At 30.9% G+C, this 13,702-nt stretch overlaps 3 protein-coding genes across 3 annotated transcripts in view; 2 read left to right on the plus strand and 1 right to left on the minus strand.

Moving 5' to 3' along the window:
- Nucleotides 1–3,743, plus strand: part of LOC119681774 (putative uncharacterized protein DDB_G0277255) — a 34,756-nt gene extending 31,013 nt beyond the window's left edge. Inside the window, exon 10 of the mRNA XM_038095054.1 lies at nucleotides 3,684–3,743. Coding sequence (XP_037950982.1) covers nucleotides 3,684–3,743 — 60 coding nt within the window. The remainder of the gene's footprint in view (nucleotides 1–3,683) is intronic.
- Nucleotides 3,744–4,970: 1,227 nt separating this feature from the next.
- LOC119671812 lies at nucleotides 4,971–7,431 on the minus strand. Its single transcript, XM_038082609.1, has 3 exons — nucleotides 6,939–7,431; nucleotides 6,400–6,622; nucleotides 4,971–6,329 (listed from the first exon to the last, which is right to left on the minus strand). The coding sequence occupies exons 1-3, from the start codon at nucleotides 7,394–7,396 to the stop codon at nucleotides 5,463–5,465; spliced, it is 1,548 nt and encodes a 515-aa protein (XP_037938537.1). The 5' UTR covers nucleotides 7,397–7,431; the 3' UTR covers nucleotides 4,971–5,462.
- Nucleotides 7,432–11,663: 4,232 nt separating this feature from the next.
- The window catches only part of LOC119681784, a 53,670-nt gene continuing 51,631 nt past the window's right edge, over nucleotides 11,664–13,702 (plus strand). Inside the window, exons 1-2 of the mRNA XM_038095067.1 lie at nucleotides 11,664–12,003; nucleotides 12,094–13,677. Coding sequence (XP_037950995.1) covers nucleotides 11,664–12,003; nucleotides 12,094–13,677 — 1,924 coding nt within the window. The remainder of the gene's footprint in view (nucleotides 12,004–12,093; nucleotides 13,678–13,702) is intronic.

Here is a 13,702-nt window from a genome sequence, read left to right on the forward strand (position 1 = left end):
GATAAGGTTTAAGCATTAGCTATTGCAAACACCAATATATTTTTTTATCAAACGACTTAAGATTTACTTATTTACGTTTACGTTTAATTTTTTATAAACTTCTATTTATGATTATTATGACGAAATCTGAGTAGTTGATTTTGACAACTACTATATATAGTAGTCTTCAATCGTTGTTATATCTTGTCAATTGTTGCTACGATTTTCATTTTGAAATTTTTGATTTGGTTAACATTGAGTAAAGAGCAGTACAATCTCTTTCATTTAAAAATACCAATTTCAAAATTAAGTTCTCATTTACTAAAGTATTTAAATTTAATAAATTGTTCTATTAAATTGATTTCATATGATAACTATCTAATGAATAACGAAACATTGCTCAGTTTAGTTGATGTAAATATGTAAAAATAGCAGCTAATAGCATCAAAAAAGGAAAAAATATAAAATGAGAAACACCAACTAATAAGCTATCCCAGATATACTTTAACGATGAATAAATTGTGATATGATCGCTGGAACTATTCATGACTATGTAATGGCAAATAATCTTGAATGAAAAATTTTTTGGTAGAATAAATACAGCTCTGAATACCAACAGTTGAAATTTTAGCGATAATAGAGGCATGTCGACTAAGTGCAAGTCTCGTCAAGGACATATGTTGTGTTGCCATTTTCATTGACACCCAAACGGCAATTTAATCCTTTCAAACCTACATTATAAAATAAAAGTTTGGTAAAGAATGTAAAGCGGAAATCATCAACTGAGTCTTTGGATATAGAAACATTTAACCGATTTAAAAAGCAAATGGCTTGTTCCATTTTAGTGCTTCGCTAGATGTATTCCTAGGGTTACGGATTTATGTTCCACTGAAAATCATTAAAACAAATACTTACTTCTATTATTTTCAGTATGCACATGACATAAAATTTTGTCACGTGTAACTTACCGATTAACTTGACCCTCAAATAACAAGAGTAGATCTTGGGAACTTGTTAAAAGGGACGCGCTGGTATATTCGTATAATTTTATTTTCAAACGTAGTGTTTCTACAACAGTTCCTCCATTCATTTCTATTAAATCAATGCTACTTAAACTGTCACAGTTTTAAGTGCACTAAAGTAAATTCCATAGCATATTATTCTATTGTGAATGTAAGAATGTGAGAAAAGTTATAACAATTTTATAACACAAGAGTTGGATTGTCAAATATATTTAAATAAAAACTATATTTTCCCAACAAAAATTCTACTTTCACTTATAGTATTGTTAATAAATGTTTATTATTAAGAATTATTAACTGTAACATAACTTATTATTTTTATAAAATGATAAAAAAAATATGCTAAAAACTTCAAAATGTAGCACAACATTTTTAAAAACGTTTTGTGGACGAATATCCACATCAAATAATAATTATCTTTTATTATATGTCTTAAGTTATCTATACTATCAAATAAAACCTCAAATCTGCATAATAAATTGTAGATGTATAAATGTTTGCGCCACTTTCATTTTTAAGTAAATCACTTATAAGCAACAAATAAAATAAATTATAATTCTCTAGGCATTTATATATTTTTCATTACAAAATCCTACATTTGACTATTCATAGTTGTTCTAAAAGATTTCGTTTAATGTATTTTAATGTCGTTTAATATTGTAATAATTGAAAATGAATAAATATTTTCTTCATATAAATACGGGATGACGGGATTGATCCCATCTATATACATATATTTGAAAATACTATCAAACTGTAGATTTCAACAACATCCAAAAGAGTAGAATGAGAAGAGAGTTTAATGTCTTAATTAAATTCAATTCCAAACATTATTTTTTTAATTTTATTTCGGCGTGTATTAAGAATAAAAACAACAACCTGAAGCCCAGTTAAAATTATTTTATAAAATAAAAAGATCAACATTTATAGTCATTATAGTCGTTATAGTCATTGTACTAATTGATGGGGGAGGGGAGGCATGGAGTCAATTTTCATTCCTTTACAGGAATAGTGTCAGTGTCAAAGAAAATTCTAAATTATTATTATTATGCTTAGCTTATTCGAATTTTATATTAAATTTACAATTTTTATTTTATTTACACTAGTTAAAACAAAAAAAAAACAAAAAATAAGCTACTAATGACTATAGCCTATTTGGTCGTCTCCCTAAAGTTTGGAAATGTATAAAATAATTAAAAATATAAAATCATTTGAACTGGACGTTCTTCAATCAATCTTTCTGGACGTTAGTGCAGAACGCTGATCATTTTTGTTGTCATCCTCATCATTAAGAAAATTTATGATTGTTTTTCGCTAGGATCTGCTGTCTCAAAAATAAAGCATTTTCTGCTTTCTTCGGGACATCTAACCAAGTAATGTCCTAAGTTTTCGATATTTCCCATATAACACAATGATCATAAGCATGTTTGATGTTGACCTTAATTATTACCATTTATTCAAATGAGATCCAGTTAAATTGAAATATTAATAGTGTAAAATTAATTATTTTTGTTTAATTTCTTCTTAAAATAATAAAAAAAACACAAAGTTAAAAATTTTTTTTGTTTGTTTAGTTGTTTTATTTATTTTTATGTATTTTTAAATTTTTTTACATTTTGTTTATGCTATTGAAAATTTGAAATAATTAAAAATATATTATTAATGCTGCTTAAAATATTTAAAGAACTAAAAGGAAATATATTGAAATTGAATTAAAAATCCATATACATAAACTTTAAAATATAATTAAAATATTTGCAAAAATTGAATAAAATAATTTTTTATATTTAATAAATTTAATTTTTTATCAACGAAAGAAATCATTACAATTTCCTTTAAAATTATTTATAAATAACTGCTCATACCTATTAATGTAATAGAAAATAAATTAAATGTTTTTTATTTAATAATTTTTAAAATTGTATAATTATTCATCGTTAAGTAAATAATTGCTTTAAATTTCAGTACTTAATTTTTAACTGTTAATGCATTTAAGTAATGTGTCAAATTTATTAAAATATAGTACATATTTCATAAAAAAATATAAATATTTAATTATAAAAAAAATTTTACGTTGGGCAGTTAATTCTTGGCCATAGCTTCTTTAATGCTTTGTCGCCATAATTATTGTTACCTTTTAGAATTCTCTTCTTTATGTAATTGTAAATAATTAATTTACAATTTTTCTAATTATAATTTATTTTAATAAAGTTTTTCGTTTTTTTTATATAAACATACATTTTATTCAGGCACTTTTTTATTCGTAACTTTCCGTGCAAATAATTTATTTTACTTTTGTATAAAAATAGTTCGTTTTATTTTAATTAAAAAATATTTTTTCAAAATTAATAATATATATCTATTTATATATACTTTATGTAGTTTTTATTTAGATAAATTAACTTATTTACTTCGTCAAAATTTCTTCATAACTTATATAAAGCCCTACGATAAATATTATTTCATTGTTCAGTTAGGAAGCCGTCTAATAAAAAAGCTAGGTTCCTCTTGGTGTTGTAACTAACAACAATATTGGTGGCTTATAATTTTTAAAGTTGTATAGTTTTAATTCGTTTTTGGGATATTCCTCAAACAATTATAAAAACTATAGTACTTAACTCTTTGCCATATTTTTATTTTAATTTTGTATTTGTAACATTTTTGTTTCTTTTTTATCATTAGGGTATACGCAATCTCGAAATCTCGACCAATATGTTTTCCGAGTATTGCAGTAACCATTAAATAGCATCTTACAATGTTATTCGGTTGCCTAACTAGTTATTTGATATGGTAAATACCATTATTGAAGTTTTTATATTAATAGCTCTTCCATTCAGTAAGATTTAAAGGGATTCTTCCACTTTCAAAAAATTTTAATAATCGTATATAGTAAGGACAAAGTAATCATCCACTTTAAAATGTTATAAATTAAATCATTAATAATTTTTGATATCGAAACGGTAGACTAACAAGACAGTATGTTTAGTTATACGTAATGCTTTCAAAATCCATTATTTCATTCTGATATGTTATAGTTTATTTCTCATATATCTTCACTTCAGCTGAAGTTCCTTTAATGTGTATCAACACTAATCATACTTCAAAATAAATTTTTTTTCCCGTACTACACCTCATTAAAATATCTATTAAGATAAATTAACTTCTTAAGTAATTTACTTTATTCAATTCTTTTATAATAACTGAAAAATAACTAATTTTATCTTTTATTTTATCATTATGATTTTCAAATTAATCTGAAAATATACATTTTTTTCATCATCAAAAGGGTACTCACAATGTAATTGTTAATTTGCCATTTGGTATGTTCACAATATTGAAATTTGTTACTAGTAAGATGATGTACTACTACATCCTCGGCCTTATTAGAGTTTCGGAACAGTTTTTAAATAAAACCAGTGAAAGTTCATTGTTAGGCGTCAATATCACAATGATATCATGTTATTTAAGTGAGTTGGTTAATTATGCCCCCTGCTCCAAGAACTTAACCTGACCGAATCTATATTCCCATATTTTTAAAAGACATACTTAACTGAATTTATTAACGCAAATGCTGTTCTCATAACTCAAATGTGAACAACAATAAAAACTTATGCCCTGTGGTAAGTTATAATAAAATCACTCCATCCTATGATTATTAAATCCAATAGGACACAATTGTGAATACCCCTGATAACCCATAAGTTCTTTCACTTCTATCTTTATTTTTGGCCACTAATTGACAATTTCTGCCCTATAAGTGACCAGTTTATATGCAAGTGATCTTTCACTAATTGCAACAAAAAATTTTTTTTATTCAGCATTTGTTAGTTTCTTTCAAATTGATATTCAATTTTCTTAAATTTCTTATTCCTTTTCAATAACTCTTTTCTTAATTTATGCGATTTTCTTATTTATATTCATTAATTTTATTAATTTTTTAATAATTAAAAAATAATTTTATAGCTCAAGGTTGAGAGAAATCTTAAAATATATAGCGCAAAAATTAGCAAAAAAAAATTCAAAATTAGTTCAATTCACTAAAAGTATAGAATAAGTATAATAAAAATAAAAATAAAATAAGTAAATCTCACTTAACCTCACTTTTTAATACTAAACTCAAATTACAAAACAAATATCGGCATTTCCGCACTGCCATTGAACTCTAGCAGTTAGCTGGTCTGTTTCGATCGAGTTGACCGAATTGATGTGACGTAAAACGCTTCAGCAGCGCCAACCGAGCTGTGAATTTTCATAATTCGCTTTCATGATGAATGCGTGGGGCTCCAATTGTATTGTCCCCTTGCTGTATTACTGCTAAGTTAACAATAAACCTTAACATATAAACTTAATTTGTTATTTATTTATGTTAACTTAAAACATTTATTCCCTGGCTGTTTTTAACTCTGCTTAATAAGACAATATTTCCCTACTTAAAATACAGCTATACAGGCTTACTGCCGCTCATATTGGCGGTGGACCACGTATGTACCGCAACTGTGGTGCAAAACTCATAGAAAAGTTATTGAGGTTGTCACAACAGTTTGGCTGCATAAGACAAGCGGCGCAGAAAACGGTGAATAATGCCAATTGTACTGGTACCGCTGCTCTAGCTATACGACGTGCCCAACTATTTTTGGGCGTTTTGTTGTGTTCATCATCGGAAGAGTCCATATCAAATTCCAATGCTGGATCGTCATCTGATGGATCACCGCTATCAGGTGCGCCCGTTAAAGCTAAAGCTTTAGTTTTATGCTCTGTTGCTTTCTTGTTCGAAGTACCGCCTTTGTTCGCTGCGTTTTGTTCACCATTTGGAGGTCGTTGCTTGCGTTTGTTTTTGCGTTTGGAAGCTGCATTTTGTTGTTGTGCATTTTGTTTACCATTCGGTACATGACCATTACATTTGTGCTGTTGTGTGTTTATTTGTTGCTCCAGCTGCTGTTGCTGTTGCTCCACTGTGCTTTCATTGTTCGGTTTTGTAATTTTTTGTTGTTGAGCTTCCAATTGTTGTTGTTTCATATTTTGATGCGATGTTGCGGTGCGTACGATTAAGTCACGACAAGTGTTTTGTAAATTTTTCAAATCTGCTTCAGCTGATTCCATGCGTGCTGCAATTGATTTGACAGCATTACTACCTGGTGCTAATGATGATTCCAGTTTCTTTGCTAAGCGTCGTAATGCGCTCAAACGTCGTTCACGTTCTGATAACCCACCATCAGAAGTAGCACCACCATCGGATATACCTGAATCTGATAGCGAACCATTGGATGCTGTAAATTTTGCTATGTGCAGCATATGGTTTGGATCCAAATGTTCATGTACAGCGGTGAGCTAAAAATAAAAATATATTAAGCATTATAAAAGGAGAGCCAGAGACAGAGAGTAATCAGTAGCAACTAACCTGTTCAGGACTAACATGCACATTCTCTGACAATAATTTTGCCACCAATCTTACATTTTGTGCCAATTCAACAGGTGTGGTTTGACCTTTATCCAAAGCACCTTCCAAACCTTTCAATGTGCCACGATCCTGACCGAGAACAGCATGGAATTCCATAAGCCCGGTTTCCAACAAACGCCAAGCTATTATAGATTCTTCCAGCTCGCTAATCATGCCGTTTACTCTAAGATTAAAAATATAAGAAAAAATATATTTTGGATTCGAATATACCTAAACTGTTTAAACTCTATAATGCTTTAACACTTGAAGAAGACCATTAAATGTTCGCAAACGATCGAACATCTGCAAACGATCGAACATCTGCAAACGTTGTTCAAACTATTTTATTCACTGTGCTCAAGTAAAATGTTCGAGCACAAACATATTTGAACATGACAAAGCTTTATAAAGTTCTAATAATATAATATATATAACATATACATATATACATATACACATTTACGTCATAACTTATATCTCTATTTTAGCACAAAACGTACCTTTCACTGGCTTCATCCCAAGCGCGATACATATCAGCAACTTCATCCTTCAAATGTTTGTAGAACTCATTCTCTGAATTCATTAGTGAAGGTAGATCCCATTGCTTATCCAAGTTAGTAGTTGTAGTTGCTATTGCAACTGTAGATGTAGCTACTGTGCTGGCATTTGAAGTAGTTGATAGTGTTTCCAATTGATTACCATTACTATCCGTGACTGTGATTCTCATTGTAGTTGAGTCTGGTGATGCAAGCGGTGTTGCTTCATCTGGTTCCATTTCCTGCCTTAATGCTACTTCCATTTGTTCGGACTCTGCTTCTTCTTTTTCTTCTACTAAAATTTTATTCTCTGCAGCTACTTTAACTGAAGCCTCTTTCAACTCTTGGTCAATCAAAGCTGCCTGTAATTTCCGTTCCTGTCTTGTTAACCAACTGTGCACGGATGCATTCAAACGTAGCATGCTGATGCGATAGTTTTGCAATTGCGATTTTTCATTCTAAAAAAAATAAATTTTTTTAATTATTTTTAATTGTTTTTAAAATTTTTAATTGATTAAATATTAATTGAACACAGTATGTTTAAAACAAAAATAATTATTTATAGTTTTAACAATAAAGAGAAAGTATTTTTTAAATATATGTTATTAAATGGAAAATATAAACATAAAGCATTAAACTTTACAGTAAACGGTTTAACGATTGCCTGTCAAGGAAATGTTTGCAAAATAACTTATTTATTATTAAAACTACTTTATTAACAAAAATAATTGATTTTATGAAGTCATAGCTTCGACCATTAAAAAGGTAAAGTTTAAAAATGGATAATAAGTAGTATATTAATTTAATTTTTATTTATTAAGAAATTGAATCTGTAACCTCACATGAATTGGTTCAGTCATATAATTTTATGGAAGAAGTTTTTGATCAATAATCAGAAACATTATCAGTTGTCATAAACTTCATAGTAAGATTATCTGTCAAGACTATATGTGCAGTTTTGATTTTCACGATGTATCTAAAGCATAGTAAAGGTAATCGTACTATTTAAAAGCTGATTTGTCCTTATAACTAGAAAGAGACATCCTTCATAAGTAGGATAGATCTAAGCTTCCAGATTATAGTATACAATTTTGGTAATATTTAATAGAAAAAAACTTTCATTTTAAGTGTTTTATTGATTTAGAATATTTATTGAGTGAACTATGTACATTCTTTTTTATTAATTTCCTTGGGATATTTACTAAGGGTTTCTGGTTTTGATTCTAAGAGTGTGAAGAATATTTTAAAATCGAACTTTTCATAAGAAAGCATTTTTGGATATATGGAAATATTTAGGAAAATTATTTTTATAATTTTTCCATTAACTCCTACATAATAAATCACTACTTCTGTTTTTATAAGTGATTTTATCACTTTTATTTTAGCATTTGCTTATTATTTTCGTTGTGAAAATTGGTTTTTAAAAGTTCATGGTTCCTGAAAAATTGATGATCAGTAACATCGTTGTTGCCGTTATAGTCCTTAAAGTACCTAAGTCTGTTGAACAATAGTCTCCCATTATTGAAAATTTTTGAAGATTGCTAAATGGGTGATAGCATTCTTTGTTCACATGACATTAATTTTAGGTATTTTTAAATGTAAAAAAATTACGCTTTCAGTATTCTGTTGATAAAGTAAGTTAGTAAAGTACCAACCTTTTAATTAATTTGAATTGAGCTTTATGGGTTTTACACTTTTCACTGGGCCAAGTATACTATCTTCTCCTATAAAAAACTACTACTCGGTATTTTAATTATTAAAATTTTAATAATTAATTATTAAATTAATCATTTTATAAAGTATTAGTGTTGCTGTAAAGCTAGACTTACTTTGTATAGTGACAAAGAAGCTTTATTAAATTTTTAGAAGGGTTTTCGAATAACAAAGAAAGAAATAAAGGACAAACACAAAAATTTATTTTTAACTTTATTGAAATTTGGCTGACCATACAACGCTGTTTCGAGTATTGCCAAGTACTCTTCATCAGTGGTCTTTGGGAATAATCGAATTTTTTATTTAATTAGTTTATAGTCCGTATATAATTTGTTTGGACTGCAAGTGCCAGGCTTAGAACTCGTGCCTGTCAAATTAGAAGCGATGACTAATCGTGTTTATCCACAAGAAGCCAAGGCTGCACAAACTTTCAATGCTCAAGTTCCAGGTTTTATTGTCACTTACTTTTATTTAATTAGTGACAACAACCAAAGCACTTACCATGCTTTAAATTAGAACGAGCTTATAAACTACAGCTTTATTTTTGGAAACACAAGTTCAACGAATTGAAAGTTTAACTTTTTGGGTTTTGTTTATTCTTTATTTCTTTTCAAAGCTACTCTTTTTGTAGAGACATTTTATAATGCATATTTTTTACTTACTATATGTAAAGCGACCATTCTGGTGCTTTTTACAAAGAAGCTATGCTATGTTATTCTACAAATCCGCTTATTGCGGTTAGGAAAAGCTGAACAATATTATATTTTAACATATTGTTCTTTACTTTTCACAAGTCTGATATTTGAATAAAGTATTCGTGGCTGTAAAGCACTTTGGCAAGTGCTTTGGTTGGTGTCACTAATTAAATAAAAATAAGTGACAATAAAACCTGGAACTTGAGCATTGAAAGTTTGTGCAGCCTTGGCTTCTTGTGGATAAACACGATTAGTCATCGCTTTTAATTTGACAGGCACGAGTTCTAAGCCTGGCACTTGCAGTCCAAACAAATTATATACGGACTATAAACTAATTAAATTAATCAATGTTTCAATTTCATCCTGAAATTTGCAGAATATTGATTTATTGACACTATGCTCACGTTGACTCTTATTAAAAATGCAACAATATATAGTGTTAGAGCGGTTAAAGTCAAATTGTTAATATTGTAGGATTCTGTAGAATTATTAATTGATGTGTTATATGATTTATATATTATAATTTATTATATTTTAATCTATTGTAAATCATATTGTATAATTAAATTATTATAATTAATATATTATATAATTCATATATATATATAATATTTTATATGGTTAATATATGGTTAATTAATTTACCTAACTAACCCTGTATAAGATGTAATCAAACCAACGGTTCTAAGTCTTGTTTTATTGCCTTTTGTTTTTTGCGCTCGAGATGAGCAAATTTTATTGTTATATTTTTTGGCTACAAGTAAACTCCGTTGGTTTGATTCTGTCTCTTGTTTTTCGATCGCGAACGTGTCAACACACGGGTACACATAAAAAAGTGATTAAACAATCAATAACCGAAATTGTATAAATTCAATTGTATAAACTAAATGAAACCAAACCCAATTATAAAAACGTTTATAATTTACATTGTGTTAAAGAAATTGAAATAAAGATCATAAAACCCAATTATAAAAACGCTTATAATTTACATTGGCGACCGTGACAGGACTTTTTGCAATTTCAATAGTGGTTATTAAACTCCAATTTGTTAAAAAATCTAAATATTACCCACGTGTGGTAATCATTTTTTCTTTAAGTTTGTAATCATTAGTGTACGCGTGTGTACATTTCTTCCACACAGCTATTCTGTGGACTGTCGAACGTATATTATTGTGCAATTGGTGGTTCTCGGTTTAGGTCCGCTAACCTCAAAACAGAACCTCGTGTCCGCATCAAGATCGCGCTCGACATTACAACAACAAGATACCTTTACTTGTTGATTGTACATACTTTCGCTGTTATTGGTTTTGGTTAATTTGTAACCATAAAGTGCGCGTGTGAATACTTCTTCTAACCAGCTATATAGCTAACGCGTGCTAACCATTATAATATATCGTACATCTATATATATATTACCTATGTACTATCGTACGTATATACTCTTGTGCAATTGGTGGTTCTCGGTTTAGGTCCGCTAACCTCAAATCAGAACCTCGTGTCCGCATCAAGGTCGTGCTCGACATTTAAAATAACAACAACAAGATACCTTTACCTGTTGATTGTATATACTTTCGCTTTTATTGTTTTTGGTTAATTTGTAACCATAATGTGCGCGTGTGAATACTTTTTCTAACCAGCTATATAGCTAACGTGTGCTAACCATTATAATATATCGTACATCTATACATATATTACATATGTACTATCGTACGTATATACTCTTGTGCAATTGGTGGTTCTCGGTTTAGGTCCGCTAACCTCAAAATAGAATCTCGTGTCCGCATCAAGGTCGTGCTCGACAGTTAAAATAACAACAACAAGATACCTTTACTTGTTGATTGTACATACTTTCGCTTTTATTGTTTTTGGTTAATTTGTAACCATAATGTGCTCGTGTGAGTATTGCTCCTAAACGGTTATATATCTAAAGTGTGCTAACTTTAATAATATCCTACATCTGTACATATATACTATATACTATCGTACGTGTGTACTATTGTGCATTCTATGGTTCTCGGCTTAGGTTCTGCTAAGCGCCAAATAGAACCTCGTGTCCGCATCAAGGTCACGCTGAACAATTACAACAACAACAACAAGTTAACTTACTTGTTGATTACTGGTTAATATTTGCTTCCAATCAGTAAGTGTACGGGTTCGTCAACGTCGCGTCTGACAACAACCACCGTAAGAGCAGTTCAATTTCGGAAAGCTCACTGTTGCTATTGTGACTTTTCGACTTCGTCAAATCCTTTGCTGTTCTCAAGTATCTACAACTGTTTCAATGGCAACGGCAGAGCCAACCACTACGGCAGAACTGTCAGAACTAAAACAACAGCGAGCCTCGACGAAAGCGAGTATTTCAAGAATCAAGGCGTTCGTCAAGGGAAAGAGTAATTCGCTCTCACAACCAGAACTGAAATGTCGACTAGGTATTTTAGAATCATATTTTAAACAAATCTTAGCTTTTCAGACGTTGATCGAGAAATTAGATGCAACTGACTCAGCTAGAGATGAATTAGAAGACCTATACGTTTCCACCAAAGTATTAATCATGTCTCAACTGCAGGAAGAGGCCCACAATGCATCAGTGCTAGACGTAACAGCAATGATGCCCACCTCAAGTAAAAAATTACCACTGTTAAAATTACCTACATTCAGTGGTAAGTACTCGGATTATAACAATTTTATTAATTCGTTTCTCCAAATCATAGATCGCGAAATATACCTCACAAATATTGAAAAATTTAATCACTTACTGAACTGCCTTACTGGTCAAGCTCTAGAGACAGTACAGGCATTTCCTATTTCGAATGAAAACTATCCAAAGGCTCTGGATAGGCTTAAATCGCGCTATGACAATAATAGCCTAATCTTCGCCGAAAATATCGCGACACTATTTGATCTACCAGCAGTATCGGGTCAGTCAAGCCAACAACTTCGTAGTCTGGTAAACAATGCATCCGCTTTGTATGGTTCACTCTGTTCGCTAGGTACAGAGAAACAAATATGTGAGGCTCTACTTATCTCGCTAATCATGCAAAAAACGGACGCAATTACACGTAGGAAATGGAATGAATCGCGTAACTTTGACACATTACCCAGTTGGGAAGATTGCTCAAAATTGTTGGATAGACATTGCCAGTTTCTCGAATCACTTGACAGTGGAAACGGCAATCAGTCATCATCACAACGTAAACCTAATAGTCTTAACTCCAAGACTAACAGACGCTCAAACCAATACGCATTTGTTGCATCTACATCTAGCAATTCTTGCTCATTTTGTTCTAGCAATGAACACCTAATACAGAATTGTCATCGTTTTAAGGCACTGGAGGTGGTTCAAAGGTTTGAAAAGGTGAAGAGCCTAAAACTCTGCATAAACTGCTTATCGCCACGCCATCATGTGGTTAATTGCACATCAACGTTTAAATGTAAGGTTTGCGCAAAGCCACATCACACTCTCTTGCATCATTCGCAATTGCCAACGAATATTAAGAGCGCGGGATCATCACGACGCACAGAACACGCTGCTATGCCCAACGACAACGTTGCCAGCCATTCCCATCTTAATATGTCATCGGCCGAGCAAATAATTCTAGCCACTGCATTGGTTTTAGTGAAGGATTCATCGGGAAGTTATCAAGTGGGTAGAGCCTTACTTGATTCATGCTCTCAGGTCAACTTCATAACGGAGAAGTTTTCAAAGAAGCTTAGTTTAGCAAAACATAAACATCGGTTGCATGTTTCCAGTATTGGTAGTTCGTTGACCAACATAAAGTATCAGACGCTCACATCAATCAAATCTCGTCATTCAAATCTTGAACTTGCTTTAAACTTTGGTATTACGAATCACATCGCATATCAACCAAGTTCTGAAATCGATATATCGTCGTGGAAGGTTCCACCAAATACACCTCTCGCCGATGAGCAATTCTTTAAATCCAAGCGCGTTGATCTCTTGCTTGGAGCTGAAAGTTTCTTTGATATTTTGTCTGTCGGTCAAATCAAACTAGGTGAAAATTTTCCAGTACTTCAAAAAACACTATTAGGATGGATTGTATCTGGCAAGTACAAGGGTCAGCCATTTGCATCACCAGCAGCAAAATGCCTATTATCAGTTGAAGATACAGTCTCCGATCAATTAGAAATGATGTGGAAGATAGAGGAAGTGCAATCGGCTTCAAAGTCATGGTCACCAGCACATGTTGCGTCATTATATCGTGAAACGGTTCACCAAAATGCGATGGAAAGAATTGTCGTTCGGTTACCATTCAAAGATTCACCAGATTGTCTTGGTTTGACACACAATATCGCCTTGCG

This window comes from Teleopsis dalmanni, chromosome 1, assembly GCF_002237135.1.
Source record: "Teleopsis dalmanni isolate 2A chromosome 1, ASM223713v2, whole genome shotgun sequence".
Classification (NCBI taxonomy): domain Eukaryota; kingdom Metazoa; phylum Arthropoda; class Insecta; order Diptera; family Diopsidae; genus Teleopsis; species Teleopsis dalmanni.